General features: G+C 37.2%; 3 protein-coding genes across 3 annotated transcripts; 2 read left to right on the top strand and 1 right to left on the bottom strand.

Moving 5' to 3' along the window:
• Positions 1 to 525: 525 nt before the first annotated feature.
• Positions 526 to 7,719, top strand: LOC114752534 (protein argonaute 4). Its single transcript, XM_028941276.1, has 22 exons — positions 526 to 768; positions 842 to 1,047; positions 1,131 to 1,355; positions 1,428 to 1,564; positions 1,648 to 1,745; positions 1,833 to 1,930; positions 2,031 to 2,196; positions 2,292 to 2,408; positions 2,491 to 2,598; positions 2,988 to 3,047; positions 3,158 to 3,271; positions 3,359 to 3,524; positions 3,619 to 3,731; positions 3,841 to 3,978; positions 4,106 to 4,247; positions 4,470 to 4,521; positions 5,690 to 5,753; positions 5,836 to 5,947; positions 6,036 to 6,109; positions 7,200 to 7,294; positions 7,401 to 7,432; positions 7,544 to 7,719. The coding sequence occupies exons 1-22, from the start codon at positions 526 to 528 to the stop codon at positions 7,717 to 7,719; spliced, it is 2,736 nt and encodes a 911-aa protein (XP_028797109.1).
• Positions 7,720 to 9,569: 1,850 nt separating this feature from the next.
• LOC114752536 (adenylate kinase isoenzyme 6 homolog) lies at positions 9,570 to 11,677 on the top strand. The gene is made up of 4 exons (XM_028941278.1): positions 9,570 to 9,737; positions 10,387 to 10,596; positions 11,012 to 11,157; positions 11,245 to 11,677. The coding sequence occupies exons 2-4, from the start codon at positions 10,396 to 10,398 to the stop codon at positions 11,429 to 11,431; spliced, it is 534 nt and encodes a 177-aa protein (XP_028797111.1). The 5' UTR covers positions 9,570 to 9,737; positions 10,387 to 10,395; the 3' UTR covers positions 11,432 to 11,677.
• Positions 11,678 to 13,136: 1,459 nt separating this feature from the next.
• On the bottom strand, positions 13,137 to 16,443 carry LOC114752535 (la-related protein 1A-like; the record flags this gene model as incomplete). The annotated part of the gene is made up of 7 exons (XM_028941277.1): positions 13,137 to 13,724; positions 13,837 to 13,941; positions 14,871 to 15,016; positions 15,407 to 15,470; positions 15,574 to 15,711; positions 15,908 to 16,239; positions 16,327 to 16,443. Coding segments are annotated over 7 exons (1,050 nt in total), but the record flags the coding sequence as incomplete, so codon positions are not given.
• Positions 16,444 to 17,195: the final 752 nt, after the last annotated feature.

The following is a 17,195-nucleotide window of genomic DNA, read 5'->3' as shown; positions in this document are numbered from 1 at the left end:
TTGTTACGGTGTTATTTCCTCTTTTTTTTGCTTCTCCTTTTGGGTCTTTTCGTTCCCTTTTTTTTTCCCCGGTCCCCTCAGAGTGCGAAGCTCTGTTTGTTGCAATGTGTAATGCTGTTCTGTTTCTGTTTTAATCTTGTACTCCTTTTGGGTATATCTATTCTCCAGTTATGTTTTTCCGGCCGAGACGCCTGAAATTTATTGTCCAACGTGAATTCTACGGTATCTGTGTATCACCTGATGTTAGTTCCTGGTTAGCTTACCTATTTCCATTGCATGTTTATTTAACTAGTTGTGCTTCATTTCTCCGAGCTAACCTTTGAAGAGTGATTTGCTTTTTTCTCTAGTTCCTGTGGTGGACTTGGCTCCGGCTGGTTTTTCCCTAGTCTTGCTCTATCTCTAGCGATTGCTTAAACTTTTCCTATTATTTACGGATATCTAAGTGTTTAATCATGAAAATGCGCCTTCCTCTTCCTTTTTGCAACGTGTTGTAGGGTTATATGATATTTCTTTTATACGCAGGATATGGATTCATTGGAGCCAGAAGGAAATGGATCGGAGGGCCCTCTGCCGCCGCCACCTCCTGTCCCACCACATGTTGTTCCATTAATAGCAGATCAAGGACTTCCTCTGGAACCTGTCAAGAAGGTTTCCCGTGTTCCAATTGCCAGACGAGGATTGGGATCCAGAGGAAGTAAACTACCTCTTTTAACTAATCACTTCAAAGTCAATGTTAAGAACAACGATGGCTATTTCTTCCACTACAGTGTATGTTCCTCATCTCTTTGTCGGTTGAATGAGGCACCTATACGGATCATTTGACTTTTTCCCCCCCGAGCAGGTGTCATTTTCTTACGAAGATGGTCGCCCTGTAGAAGGCAAGGGTGTGGGAAGAAAAATCATTGACAGGGTGCAGGAGACGTATGACTCTGAGTTAGCAGGGAAGAACTTCGCCTATGACGGGGAGAAGAGTTTATTTACCGTTGGCCCTCTTCCTCGAAACAAGCTTGAATTCACTGTTGTCTTGGAGGATCTCATATCAAACAGGTTTAAATACTTTGATCTTTGTTGACTCCGTTGGTTGATCTTATGCCTTCATTTTAGTCAAATGAATTGCTTTTCCTTTGTAGGAATAATGGCAATTGCAGCCCTGATGGTCGCGGGAGTCCCAATGAGAGTGACAAGAAGAGGATGCGACGCCCAAATCGTTCCAAAACATTTAAAGTGGAGATCAGTTATGCTGCTAAAATCCCTATGCAGGCTATCACTAATGCACTGCGTGGTCAAGATTCTGAAAATTTTCAAGAAGCCATCAGAGTGCTTGATATCATATTAAGGCAACATGCTGCCAAGCAGTAAGTAAATCATGAACATGTTGTATTGGTGTATTAAAATGTCGCAAAATAATTGGGCACTGTCTGTTGCAGAGGGTGTTTACTTGTTCGCCAATCTTATTTCCACAATGATCCAAGGAGTTTTGCTGACGTTGGAGGTGGGGTTTTAGGCTGCAGAGGATTCCATTCAAGTTTCAGAACTACACAAAGTGGTTTATCACTTAATATAGGTTAGCTATGTTCTAAGTACTGTATCTTCTCTTCGCAATGTTTGTTATATTGTGCTGATACGCCTTACTTTTATTTTGTTAAGATGTATCTACTACCATGATCATACAGCCTGGGCCCGTGGTGGACTTTTTAATTGCCAACCAGAACGTGCGAAATTCTCATTCAATTGACTGGGCAAAGGTATCCAAAATTTCTGAATATTTCCCATTTGTGCTTCTCTGTTATTTCAATAGAGGCATCAGATTGTTCAATAAATTTTGTAAACAGGCCAAAAGGACGCTAAAAAATCTGAGGATTAAGACAAGTCCAGCCAATCAAGAGTACAAGATAACGGGGCTTAGCGATCTCCCATGCAGAGAGCAGACGTACCTTTTTTTTTTTCCCGCTTTATTTTTTATCCATTGTAGTCTTAGAGTGGTATCTTGTATGATGAGTTGAGTGTTTTATGAGACATGGGCTATGCAGGTTTTCTCTGAAAAGCAAAAGTGGAAAGGATAGCATTGATGCTTCTGAGGAAGTGACTGTTTATGATTATTTTGTTAATCATCGTAAGATAGATCTCCGTTCTTCTGCTGATCTTCCGTGTATCAATGTTGGGAAACCAAAACGTCCTACTTTCTTCCCACTTGAGGTGCATTGAGGGTTTATTTGTCTCGTCAAAAAATTCAATAAAAAGTAACGGTTGATCCTTATGACTGATTGTGTTTTTCTGGTTCGTTTTCTAAGCTTTGCTCTCTGGTATCCCTACAACGGTATACAAAATCACTGTCAACCCTTCAAAGGGCTTCGCTGGTGGAGAAATCTAGGCAGAAGCCCCAAGAGAGAATGAGAGTTTTATCTGATGTAAGCATAATTATTAAATGGGGTGATATAATTTTTATTTACTCATGGTTAGAGTTGAAAAATCTTTCTCTCATTGATGTAGGCTTTAAAAAGCAACAAGTATAATTCTGAACCCATGCTTCATAACTGTGGGGTTTCAATAAGCAATAGCTTTACTGAAGTGGAGGGTCGCGTTTTGCAGGCTCCAAGGGTATTTCACTTTTTCTTATCTCGGTACTGTGAAGTTGTTTATCCAGTCTATTTTCTTTTATTCTCGTTTGAACGCTATTTGCCACAAACTGAGCTTCAGGTTTTTTTTTTTTTTTTAAAAAAATCATATCAACGTACAAAATTTTATTGCTCATATTGGCTGCAATTTTTGGGCTAGAAAAGTACTGGCTGCAATTTAATTTTAAGTTCACGAAAGGGACCAGAGTATAGAAGAATGGTAATCTTACATGTGGGCAAGCTTATTTATAGAACTAGGGGTGCTCTTATTTTGTCTTTCGAGATTAGGTAATTTACAAATTTTAGTAGAAATATTATATCTTTTACCTCTTGGTTGTGGTTCCAAAATGATTATGATTTTATCTGATATAGCTGATGTTTGGTGATCGGGAGGATAACCCAAGAAATGGGAGATGGAACTTGAATAATAAGGTAATTAATACTTTTCGTTTCTGAACAAAATTGATAGTCTATCTGATAAAAAAAAGGAAAAGAAAAAGCATCTTGATGCCAAAGTTATAACGATGTGAGCTATTCTGCAGAAAATAGTGCAGCCATCGAGGATAGAAAAATGGGCTGTGGTGAACTTTTCTGCCCGTTGTGATACACGTGGGCTTGTGCGAGATCTGATTAAATGTGGAGGAGTGAAAGGAGTTGTGAGTTCCGTGTCTGCTTTGTGAATATTAACTGAAAAGCATGAATGTATTACTAACGTTGAATTCTGGTTTTGTATATTTTGGCAGCTCATAGAAGAACCATTTTGTGTCTTTGAAGAAAAACCTCAGTTTAGACGTGGCCCACCTGTGATAAGAGTGGAGAAAATGTTTGAAGAGATCCAATCGAAACTTCCTGGGCCCCCCAATTTCCTTCTTTGTCTTCTTCCTGAGCGGAAAAACTCTGACCTTTATGGTTGGTGATGTTGTATGATTGGATATTTTGTCAATGATATCTCTGTGTTCAAATGTTCAGTTCCTAATTGATGGAAATGAAATGGATATTCAAGGTCCATGGAAACGGAAGAATCTTTCTGACTTTGGAGTGGTCACTCAGTGCATAGCTCCTACAAGGGTCAATGACCAATATCTCACTAATGTTCTGATGAAGATCAATGCTAAGGTATATTATTGTCCAGTAGATTTTCTGTTATGTTTTTCAATTACCCAATTTCCAATTAAATTTGAAAACTCACATGGGCTTCCCTTTGAACAATTTTGTTCTCTTGTAGCTTGGTGGTCTGAATTCAATGCTATCAATTGAACATACACCGTCAATTCCTGTTGTTTCCAAAGACCCCACCATCATTCTTGGCATGGACGTGTCACACGGTTCACCAGGACAGTCTGATATCCCTTCAATTGCAGCGGTAAATAATAATTGTTCTGAGGTTAATTTATGACTATATTATTTCATAACGGAATATGCATAAGTCGGGGTATAATTATTTAGGATATTCTGTTTTCTGTTTCGCCATGCTTAATGCTAATTTACAGGTAGTCAGCTCTAGACAGTGGCCTCTAATATCAAAGTATAGGGCCTGTGTCCGTACCCAGTCTCCAAAGGTTGAAATGATCGATAATTTGTTCAAGCCGGTGTCTGGGAATGAAGATGAAGGCATCATCAGGTCGATATTGCATTTAATTGGGACCCTCCTCTATTTTTAGTGGCCTAAGATGATTGACCTGTACATTTTATTTTAAATTTCTTATGCGGCCTGCTCGATGTCCTATAATAGCAAGTGTTTGATGCAGCCTAATGTTAACTAATTTTTTGAACACATTTTGTTTTTGCTGGCCAGCCCTTCCGTAAAAATAAGCCTTCTAGCTGATAGGTTTCCATAATTACAGGGAATTCTGGTTGACTTCTATGCAACTTCTAAGAGGAAACCACAAAATATAATAATATTCAGGTATTTTTTCCCTTCAAAGCACGTCTCCTACACGAATACTCTATTTGCATTTCTTATTTAATACCATATTGTTTGTGTTTTTGAAAATACCGGTAGCACGGTACATGTCCCTGTAAAGACGTGGATTCAGGAAGTATTTTCTTGGAAGGGGGTCTTTTGCAGGATCAAGAGATATACCCCAAAACATTTGGCACCATTGTCCTTCTTTATCTACTATTTATGTTGGAAACTGTGTATTTGTTCCCTAGCTGCCATGTAACATGTTGAAGATTGGGTTTTAGTAGGGAAAATATGCGGTGTACTGAAATGCCGGTATGTTACAGCTTCGCCCTTTGCCTATTTTTCGAGCTTTTTATTAAAATAAAAAATTAAGATGACAACATGAATCCCTTGAAGTTGCTATACTAGTTAAAACAAGAATGACCTCAACTGGCGTGTGTTGGCCCGGGGGTGATGATTTGGGCATTTTACCAACGCTTATAGAAAAAACTCATCAACCAAATTCATCTATACATAAAATGCTACATCTGAAATAAATCTATAATGTTCGTAAAATATGATTGGCGGGGAGCACTGAGAAAATTCTTTTTCTGTTAATCCTACCTGCTTTTCTAACCTTTTTATTCCATATAATAAGTATTCATTATATTTGATTTCATCAATATTAAAAAAGGTCATTCTTATAAATTTAGCAAACTGCAAATGTGAATTCTTTTGAAAAAGGAAAAAAAAAGTTAAAAAGAATATATTATTATATTATTTAAATAATGTATGGTTAAGTTACTAATTAGAAGATTATTTTTGTTGAATGTATAACAAACATAATTGTTTTGGAAATTGATAAAAAAGTTTACAGTATCCAATTTTTGTAATACGATCATCTTTTTTTTTTTTTTTGACCTGGGGGGGTTGTAAATTAACCTTAATTACTGTGATATCTTACTATGCAGTTTTAATTTTTAGGACTTCATAAGCTGCATGCCTTGATTGCTTCAATGAATGGTTGATGTTGGCATTTCAATGTCTTGCATGTTATGATCAGTCTTGGTTAACATGTCTAGAAAACTTGCACCCTCTGGTGGTTTAGGCGTGTTAGTCTTCCGTTAAAGGTTGTTCCTGATGGTTTGTATTCTGTTCCTTACGTGATTTATTTTTCCTTCTGACGTAGGGATGGGGTAAGCGAATCACAGTTCAATCAAGTATTGAACATTGAACTCAATCAAATCATTGAGGTTCTTGAGCTGGACTACGGTTTTTTAATATAGAATATTTTGAGCTCAGTTGGGCTAATCTCTTTAATTTTGTGCTTTTTAGGCCTGTAAATTTCTTGATGATCAGTGGTGTCCCAAATTTGTGGTAATTGTTGCCCAGAAAAACCACCACACAAAGTTTTTCCAGCCTTCATCTCCAGACAATGTTCCCCCAGGTATAATGTTTCATATGACATCTTAAATGATCTCTTATTTTGATGTCCATGTTCATTTCGCTCTTTATCGGTTTGTATGGTTTTGCAGGAACCGTTATTGATAATAAAATATGTCATCCACGGAACTATGACTTTTATTTATGTGCACATGCTGGAATGATCGTACGTATTCATTTTTACCATTTTTATTTTTCATTTTGATTTGATTAATTTGTTTTTAAATTTTGCTAATCCACGATTGGAGCTACTGCTACTGATTATGTTTAAGATTCTTAGCACTTGTAAATTTTAGACAAAACAGTGCTTCTTTTTCTACATATATACACGCACATATTTTGTTTTCCTCCACAGTTCTTTTTCAGTTTTGTATTTCTTGGCATAACAAGTTTTTTCATAGTTGTGAAGTTGGGAAACAAATATTGCTTTTTATCAGGTAGATGTTTTCTTGAACTATTGTCTATATTAACCTGATAGGTTCAACTAAATATTGCTTTTGCTTCAAATCAGACTTAAAATTCATGATTCAACTCTGCAATTTGTAGCGAGTCATAAAAGATATAACCAACAATATCAATCGATTGCTGACTTGGCAATTGATATGGCAAAATAACATTCCTTTTACCATTCAAAAATATGTGAAAACAATAAATTGGCATGGCATGTTTTGAAGCATTGCCTTTTCCTTTTGTAAAGGAAAAAGCGGCTGTTGTTTGCACTTATTTCAAGAATTTGTTGTTTATAAATATTGAGTTAGTTTATGACATAAATATTTCCCATCTACTGGGTCTGATTTATTACATTGAATGTTCGTGCATGTTGTAAAGGTAGACATATATGTTATGCTTTATAATTAATCTACTTTATGGAATGTTATCGTTTGATGCGCTTCTCATTTCACATGTTAAAAATATGCTTTCTGATTCGTGATACTTGAGTTTAAGACAATGTAGAATTAAATGAGGTTGGACAGCTTCGGTCATTAAGAAACTCCTGGTGACTGGAGTCTGTTGTAAGTCATTTCTTATGTTGGTTTTGGGGTCTGTTATACGCCACTTTTGTATCTTATCTTATCCCCCCTGGTCCTTCTCAAGTGACATGGGAAGACTGCTTGTGTTGAAGTGTTTTCTTCCCTTAAAAATCTTCCCATCCCCAAACACCCTCTCTGCACCATGCTGTTGGACGGTTAAAGTCTGGCTTTCCTAAGGACCTACATATAAGCGGGCTGCTTTCTTTTTGAAAACTTGCTCCACAGGGAACTACCAGGCCGACGCATTACCATGTTCTGTTAGATGAGATTGGTTTCTCGCCTGATGATCTGCAGGCACTTGTGCATTCGTTATCATACGTGTAAGTATACGCTTGAATTCATGATTGCCTTCTCATGGGATGATATATGTATGTTAATCTACATCCAAGAGGCTATTATTAATAGATTTTACTTGTTAAATGACAGGTATCAGCGGAGCACCACTGCCATATCTGTTGGTAAATTCTTGCAACACGTGCCATTCTTAGATGGTTGGTTACTTGAGTGCTACTATTCCTTGGGGCATATCTGACTGTGTGTTTTGGTTGCTTTAATATCTGTGATCGTAGTTGCTCCAATATGCTATGCGCACTTGGCTGCAACTCAGATGGGACAGATGATCAAATTTGAGGACAAGTCTGAGACTTCTTCGAGCCATGGCGGGCTGTCATCTGCTGGACCGGTTCCTGTGCCCCAGTTGCCCAAATTGCAGGATAACGTCCGCAACTCCATGTTCTTTTGTTGAGGCCTTTTCCTCAGATCTTCTCTCAACACTCACAGAATAGTGGATTATATAGTTACATAAAACTAGGATCAAGACCTCCTTTCTGGACGCATTTTAAATTAAGTATGGAGCACTACCTTTTGGTGGGATTAGGTCTTGCACAAGGCAACATTTTGTTCCCTACTACTTGCTATTATTCTTGTCTAGGATATTGCTTATGGCTTTGCCTTTTAGCTAGCTACTATTTATGCTTTTGCCGAATTGTCTGCTAGTGCATTGAAATTTAGGAAAATGTTGCGACGCACTTTGGTATGGATGCTGAGGGATAGATGCTAAATTAAAGCTCGGGATACAACCCATTTTTGCATTAAAAGGAAAAAAAAGAAAAAAGAAAAAGAAGAGGCTCGGCACGTAGTTATGTTCCCCCAAAAATAAAGGGGATTAAATCTGGTTTCCTGAGAAAATGACATGTTTTGGCCCCCTTCACATGCTGAGTTCTGATGGAGACGCCTGGCCCGCTCTATTAAGTTTAGATAGAAGGGGCAGAAGCAGCTTCATCAATGTTCAGGTCCAATTTGAGTATTTGACTACGAAGATGGTGTCACTTTTGGTGAAACATCAGGGTCTGGTTAAGAAGATTAAAAAGGAAAATTGGGACTTTTCCATCCAGTAGCAATATTAAAGAGTGGTTGGCCAAGAAAAAGTTAATAGATATATTTTAAGAGGGAGTTAGCTTCGCCTAATGATGGTTTCATTCTTTCTACTTGTTCTTCTATTTTACTTTTAACTAGCGAAACCAACTACAACATACTGGAGGAATAGTGACAGGATTTTCGCCCCAGCGAAAGAATACATTCATCTTGATCACCGTGAATTGCTATGATTTTCTCTCCCTCGCTACAAACCCATTTATCCCACAGGCTACCATTTTATAATCAACAAACCACCACTAGTTCTCATATCAAGTATAACTCTAATTTAATTAAGCGTGCTTGCTTGGTGCAAAATTGCCATAATATTTTGTTCTTAATTTCTCGATTTACTCATGTTGTTGGCTTCTAAAAGCCCATTTGATCGTATAGTTTTCAGCCACGTCCTCATCAACAGGCAAGACCACATGGAAATAGAAGAAGATGGAGATCCGTAGGAGCAGCTCGAAACAGAGAGGCCTCAAATTGTAACTTATGAATCAACTCTACATTACATCTCTCTCCTCACAATCCACCCCCTCTCTCCCCCCTTTCCCACTCCCCATGTCTACCCAAAGCAACACAGGCTCCTATTCATTAAAACTATCCTATATATATATATATATATATTTTATATATATATAATATGATAATATTAGGAAAAAAATATAAATTAAAGGAATAAAATAAACACGTCTTTCATCGATCCAATATTACCTCCAGTCCTTAATATAATATTTCGTTTGATTTTTATTTTGTTTCTAAATATAAGACCCTAATCCACTTTTTCTCTTATATTTATGTATTTTTTTTCTAAAATAATCTTTTTAATAATAGTAGTCTAGTCAATATATTTGATTAATAAAGACATTTTAAAAAAAAACAACACCTATTTATTATAAACAACTAACTTAATTTATTTTTTTAGTTTATTCAAATTAGATAAGTAACTTTTATATGTAAGACATACAGGGGAGTATCATCAAAAAGCTCCAGGCTCCAGCAGCTCAGATTTAATTTCAATATAAATATAAATAATAATGTAAAAAGATGCGGTGTGAGTGGCATATTCTCAAGCCTTCTGTACAAATGCCCCTTCTTCTGCGTCTCCGATTCTGTGTACGCTGCCCTTTCCTTCTCGCCGCCAGCGTTACCTGACATTTTCCATCTCCTGAGGTATTCCATTCTCTTCACTTTCTCCGTTTCACGCTCCCTCTTCTACTCTTAACTATCTCAATCTTCCGCCGCCTGCTCTGAACCCTAACTCCACCGCCACCGTGCCCTTCTCTCTGCTCCGCTCGACTCATCCTTCTCCATCTTCAGTCTTGCTCCCTGGTTCTTCGTGTCCCGGTTCGTCTCGTGTTCGTGCTAATCCTTCTCCCTATCTCCCTCCCAAATCCTAATCCTGGAATGTGTTGTCATTGGCGTGATATTTTTTCTTTTGGATCTTCATTTTGTGATTCTAGTCTTCTGTTTTCTTTGGTTGTGTTTTTCTTTAAGTTAACGAATTCATGTGGTTTTAAGAAGTATAGATTATTCCAAAAAAACCGGGGGGACTCTTCAACTTCACTGGATGTTTTGTACACATTATTTGTTTGGTTTACCAATGTTTTATTAAGTGAGTGTGTTCAAGAATTTTGTATGCGATCGGGTAAATCAAAATATGAGCCACTTAGCCTTTTAAATTGTTAGCACAATGTAAGAGGTAATTTATTTCTGCATCTTTGTTCAATTTGATTGGATTAGGAAAAGCAATGTTCAGTTTTCGGTCCTTTTGTTTTATATATATATATATTTCACACAACCGAATCTCAGTGGAAGCCTGCCATTCTATGTTCTCTGTTCGCAAGTCTTTTGCATATGGAAACATCTCAACTGAAACTGACGTCCATTTCCAGTTCCAGTAAATTGAAAGCTTCTATAATACTTTTGTTCTTAACTTCTGTGATAATACTATTTATCATCAGTTACGTAATTCAGAGCCTGGTTAAGAGTGCAGGTTATAGACATGGTTGAACAGGGCAGCCAGAGGAAGAGGCCAAACATACTGGTGACTGGTACGCCAGGCACAGGAAAGACGACAATGTCCTCTGCTCTAGCAGAAGCTATCCAACTTCGCCACATCAATATTGGAGAATTGGTCAAAGAGAAGAACTTGCATGATGGATGGGATGATGAGCTTGATTGTTATGTCGTTAATGAAGACTTGGTGAGCTGCTATATGAATCAACGCTTAAGAAAATATTTATTTGCATTTCATGTTTAATTGCTATCATAGGTGTAAATGCATGAATCGTACCATTGAATCAGGCCCAAGATAAAACACACAGGACATCGAAAAGGCTAATGGATTGATAGAGTTTGAATGGGTTCATCTTATTGAGTATTTGTTTAGATAGTATATTTATTAGTAAGACTAATAATCGCACGCATCTGCATGAAAATATTATATCATGATAATACCTTCTTTTTAAAAAAAAAAAAAAAAAAAAATGGAAGTCAACGTACTTATTGAAAATATTTTTCAGTTCCCTTTCCTGACACCAAAGGTGGCAGGTCCAGTTTTATCGTTCTAGGGAGTCTGCCTTGGATTCTAATGTACTTACATTTCTTGGATTTTGTAGGTCTGCGATGAGCTTGAAGACATTATGGAAGGAGGCGGGAACGTTGTGGACTACCATGGTTGTGATTTCTTTCCTGAGCGATGGTTTGATATTGTGGTGGTACTTCAAACCGATAACACTGTGTTGTATGACCGATTGAGCAAGAGGTATGGGATGAAGTTGTAAATATGATTCTTTAACAACTAATTTTTTCATCTCATACAAATTACATACTATCTCAAACTGTGTAACAGGGGATACACTGAGTCGAAGCTCTCCAACAATATTGAGTGCGAAATCTTTCAAGTTCTGCTTGAGGAAGCTAAAGAAAGTTACCCAGAGGACAGAGTTATTGCATTAAGGAGTGATACTGTTGAAGACATAAATAGAAATATTGCAACTTTAACAGAGTGGGTGACAAACTGGCATCCCCGATCTTAGTCGCAGCAAACTCAATACAGCAAAAGCAGGACCCTGTACATATTGTTTATTTGTTTTGCTGTGTCTTCTTCTTTGTACTGTTTTCCTTTTGAGTTTTTGTTTTGTATTGGAACTGGCCTTCTGCCTGCTGTTTTCCTAAGTTGAATTGCTAGCATGCAGTTATCTTTAAAGTTGTATCTATGCTAAGTTCCAATAATACAAGATGGTATGAACATGGGAACTTCCTCAGAATCCAGCTTTCGTTCTGGTTTGGGCTGCGTTCCATATACTGCACGATTGTAAGAAAAACTGTTTTAGCTGCGAGTGTGATGTTGATTTTTTCCCCGCATTGGGTTACAGCAAAAATGAGATCGCTGCGTTAGACAAGGCACTATGATATGTGCCACATTGCTCATCAATCTGGTTGAGGCCGACACGGATATAATCCTCAAACTCAACACTTTGAAGCCAAATCTCGAAGGCCTGTTTACTAATAAATCCTCATTCCAGTGAGAAGCAACTTTTAGCGTTTGCCCAATGCCTTTATATGTTAGGCTTTGTTTGGTTCAATGGAAGGGAGGGGAGGGGAGGTTAATTAAAGGGAGGGGAGGAGAGGGGAAGGGAGGTCATAGTTTTGTTTGGTTGGAGGGGAGGGGAAGGGGAGGGGAGATTTCTTGTTTGGTTCATAAGAGGAGGAGAGGGGAGGTAATTATAAATTGACAAATATACCCTTATCTCTATATTTAGACTAATTTATTTTTTTTAATACACACACAATATAATATATAATTATAATACACACGTTATGATATGTATATATTAATACATATGATATGTATATATTACATTATTATATTATTATTATCAAATATTATTAGTGGCTAAAAAGAGAGAGAAGTGAAAAAAGATTTTTAATAAGATGGACAAACTTGGAATATTAAAAAATCAGTATGGATAGTTTGGCCAATATTAGACATAATATTTCTCTCCCCTCCAAAAAACCCCAAATTTAGAGGGGAGCATGGGGAGGGGAGGGGAGGGGAGGGGAGCACTAAAAGACAAATTTCTTCCCTCCCTCCCTTCTATTTTTCCCAACCAAACACACCCCTCCCCTCAAAACCCTCCAACCAAACAAAGCCTTAAGTTTGTTAATTTCTTTTTGATCAAAGTTAAGGTTTATTAATTATTATCTCGTTTTAATGATCTCTCTTTTTTCTTTCTCTTTTTTTCTTTTTGCTTCTCTCTAAATATACTTATATGCATTTCATTTTTTTCCGCATATGTAAGATCCAAAGCGAACAAGTTATATGCCTTCCATAAAAAGGAAATATTGCTAACAATACGCTCCAAAAGATAAAGAGAAGGGAAAACTCCATGCAAAATCACACCTTTTTGGTGGTAGAGAAGAGAGAACATTATTTCACTCTTGCGCAGCCTCTCCATGATGAAAATGTAACTTTATTTGTAGCGAAGAGGCTAGCCTTTAAAATGGCCTGGCACGCAAAATATATAACTGGAGCACATCGCTAAGGATGACCTATGATCGTGCAGACAGACTTCGGGAATTACGGTGAAGCATCTTCAATTTTGCATGCCAATGCGACCCGTGATTTTGTCCCTCTGATTTGCATGCTTTGCTTTGGCAGGCCCTTGTCATCTCTGGGAAGAACTCCACGGCAGAGCCCCGCCTCAACTTGGTGATGCTCGATCGATTGATCACATTGGGTTACACTAAAAACAAGTCTTATTGCAAATTTGGCAAAGCTATAAAGTACAAAACCTTGCACATTTTTCGACACCATTCCCATTTAAAATAAAGGACTCTCCCCTCTTTTCTTTTCTTCTTGTTTTTTTTTTTTTGGTTCTTTCCTAGACTAGTCTATCAGTTTATGTACAACATATCCTCCTCAAAGTCGAATGACCCGGAAACAGAGGATGCATTCGGAAGCTTCAGAAACGTTGGGAGGCTTGGCAATCAGCAGCCCTCGCACAGGCAAGGTTTAAGCAATCCAAACCAATATTGAACAAACAAAAATAATCTTGCTCTTTGCGTTCAAATTAAAAAGCAGGCCGCTTCTCCTCCAACTCACTGTCATGTTAGATTTCAATTCAAAACTGGGGACGCCATCAAAAACTCTGCCAAAAGGATTTTGTATTACTCATAATTTAGTTGATGCCCTCTTTCACCGTCTTTCTTTCTTTAGCTCGAAAGTCTTCCAAACTTCGGTATTCTTCTCTGAGCAATTTATCTAGCTCCGGGTGTTTGCTCAACGGTTCTTTCTGGTCCCGTACCGCACGATAGTGGTGAAATGCCCTGCCATAACCAAAAGAAAATACGAGTGATTGATAGTGTGATAGCCCCAAACAACCTGAGATAAATTACAATTGCGCAGTAAAATTTTAAGACCAAAGAGCTAATTAATTACCAGTATTTTTCCAGGCCATACAAATTGCCCTTGTGGTAAAAGTCCAGAGTCAACTGTTCAAAATCCTTGTATAGATCCTCTCTAAATTCCTTCTCCAAGCCATAACTGAAACAAGGAATTGCTCAAAATCACAAGAGGAACAATGTGCCCCAAGTTTTACCTTTTAAAATGGTCATTATAAAAGCAGCTCGAATCTGTCCTCTACAATAAAAATCTCCATATCTGCAGACCTTACACAGCTATTTCCTGAGACAATTCTGTTGCATCAGCCTAGTTTATATGCAGTTTCCACTTGCTCCTATTCCTTTTTTTTTTTTGGGGGGGAGGGGTGGATATGTTATTTTTTGCATTGTCAGGCAGCAACCTGCGGAATAAGCCGCTGGAATTCTGATTGATTACATGTCCTTTGGAGCGATGTCTTCTGATACATGAGTTTTGGAACAGATTAGACTATAACATTGTGGCAGTGAGGGTTCACTGCTGTGCATGGTTTAAATAATATGTCAACATCTTAAATGTTGTCTCATTGCCCTCGCATGAGTAACAAGATAGGGTCGAGTTTCTCTGGTATATGCATAGTTTCATATAAAATTTCCTTGTTTGACATGCACGATATGGTTTTATAAATCTTTCTTGTTTGAGCTGTTTTCCTGGTTTAGCTTTGCCCTAACATACGTTATGAGATAGGATTGTCCAGGCCAACAAAAAAGAAACAGGATTGTGATTCTTCGGTGCTCTACAACGCATGGCTTTATAAATATATCCCTTGTTTGACATGCAAAAGGATGAGAACTTTCTGGCACTTTTATTCCCACAATTTCAGTTTCTCCGAGGAGGATATGTTGTCCTCCTCCGCATATTTTTCTCCTCACATAATATATTTATACATAATAATGATGAACTTGAACATAAATAAACAAAAATTTCACATCAATGAATTATTCTATTCAGATTGCGAGGAATAGAAAATAAAAGGATAATGATGGTAATAAATTTACCAAGCAAATAATAAGGACATAATTTGATGCTATTACCTGTAGAATCTGAAAAGGCACTCTATCCCGTAATAATAATTAGCCAATGCATCCTCCATTGCTAGTTTCTTAAATTCATCGTACATAGAAGGAACAAACATGTCTCTGAGAAAGTATGACCAGAACCTGTATAATGTATTCATTTCCTGTATAGACAAGCAAATCCTACAGAAATAAGTAGTCATGCAATTGAAAGTAATGTCAGGCCAGAAAATATATATGCTAAATTTGTGAGTAACAAAAAGGGTGTATGGAATAAGTGGTGTTACTGAGAAACAACTGGGCTAATAAGACTCCATGAAGAACTCAACTAACGATTGACCATGCTAAATCACAAAATAATTAACTAACACCAGCAGCAGTCTTTGTCAAAAGAAATAAATAGAACAAAGGAAAATGTTTAAAAACTTACATGAACAATATGAATAAAAACTGAGAAAAATACTAGTATTGAAAATATTAATCAACCCTCATAACTTCACCATTTGATCTTTAATTATGAATTGTTTCAAAGAAGGTTTAGAGTTTTAGTCCACCTCACTGCAGCCAATTCCAAGTTTCTTTCTATCATTCAGGCACCGCTTATGATACTTGAGATACCTATAAGGAAAAACAGTTACATAAATGACATGACAAGGCACTATATCTTTCACTCTACAAGTCCTCATGCACAAGTACTGTAAGCAGTAGCACTATCACTTACTTCTGATGTTTGAAACCATTTTCTTCTAAAAGTTGGTGACTCGGGTGCTGAAATGGTGGAAAAGACTTAGGCAAGGAACCCACAGGTGGGCTACTTCCAGAAAGGCGGGGTGAAACACTCAATTTTGAAGGTCTAGGGCTGCAAAATAAAGATAATTATTGGAAAGTTTCACGTTCATCAAGCAGAACAATCAAACAATAAGTATACCGTTTCTTTTATCATTTATGACATGCTCCTCATGCCAATGATCATTTCATGTAATTACTCAAAAAACAAGATAACAAAAACCAATATCACACTGTAGAGCTCAGGGAACACACAATTCCAAACTGACCCATGATTTTCAGGAGGCGTAGAAGCGAAGAAAAATCCAACGGAATTACTTGGTGGACTTTCAGATATAATTCCCAAAGAGTTACGACCAGTTCCATGATTTCTAAAATTGCTAGAGAAAAACCGCTGCTTATGGGAAGACTGCTGCTTGAGAGTGCCTTTTTGTTTCCTCCGGAGACTCGTGCTTCCAGCCTCTTCCAGGGCATTGCTTGCACTGATATTTTCTCCCATCTTCATATTAGGCACTCCTGAAGTATTGCTTGTAGATTTTAACTTTCGATCTCTATTATCAAAATTATTCTTTCTACGATTTGACCGCTTATTTTTAAGTTCCTGTCAATAATTATGTGGGGAACATTAATTCAATGTTGAAGAGATGACAACGGCCTGGTAAAAGCAAAAACAAAGGTAACATTTAACCTGCTCATAGAAGTAAAGACCATCATTTATTGCAGAAGCAAGTTCACTGGAAATGGAGTTTGGTTCTTTGCCACCAACTTTAGATCCTTGTTTAATATCACTATTCTGCACAATAAAAATAGAAAATGAACAAATAATTCATTTATGCAAGCTCAGCAGAGTATCAAGAAAAATCATAATGCTATATTTGCACAGTTCCAGCCTCTTTATAGCCATTTAAGCAGCACCCAAAATTTATTTAAATTTTCATCAACTCTGTTTAAAGTACCTATCCCTACTTTATGGAATAACAAGTAAAGGAGATGAAGCAAGGGGCAACGAACTGGTTCAGAAGAATGCTTCTTTGCTTGTATAAATGATTATAATCTGTGCAGGTACGGGCTAATCCTTAATGACTGATCCCACTAAATCAGCCCCTAATCTCTCTAAATTAGCCTCTGATCCTATTTATGATACTTAAATAAGATTAATAAAGAATATCCTTCAGGGAAAAAAAATGGTGAGTTAGAAGATTTCCAAGAGCATCGAAAATTGGAAGCGTGCATTCCTTGGGCAGTTATGTCACCCTTATCCATACCAGTTTATCCAGCACTTGTTTTTACAATCCTTCTCTCTAGAGTCACTTTAATAGCTTTAGCTTTTGAGATGAAAGGGTTCTTGTAGGACACCAAGAATGATGATTCAACTGTATATTATTCATCTCGATGAGGTATAATTATATACAAGAATGAGGGACAATTGAATTAATTGTATGACCGAGAATCAGGGGAGAAGACCAAGGAATATACAATCAGATTCAAATCCTGATATTTACTTAATCAATCCCTACAAAATCGGATCTAGATTTTCACACTTTCCCTCAAGTTGGA

Source organism: Neltuma alba, unplaced genomic scaffold (genome assembly GCF_004799145.2).
Source record: "Neltuma alba isolate B1F8T4 unplaced genomic scaffold, ASM479914v2 tig00007427_pilon, whole genome shotgun sequence".
In the NCBI taxonomy this organism is placed as follows: Eukaryota; Viridiplantae; Streptophyta; class Magnoliopsida; order Fabales; family Fabaceae; genus Neltuma; species Neltuma alba.
The sequence above is the reverse complement of the archived record's forward strand: the minus strand, read 5'-3'. Positions and strand labels throughout refer to the sequence as shown.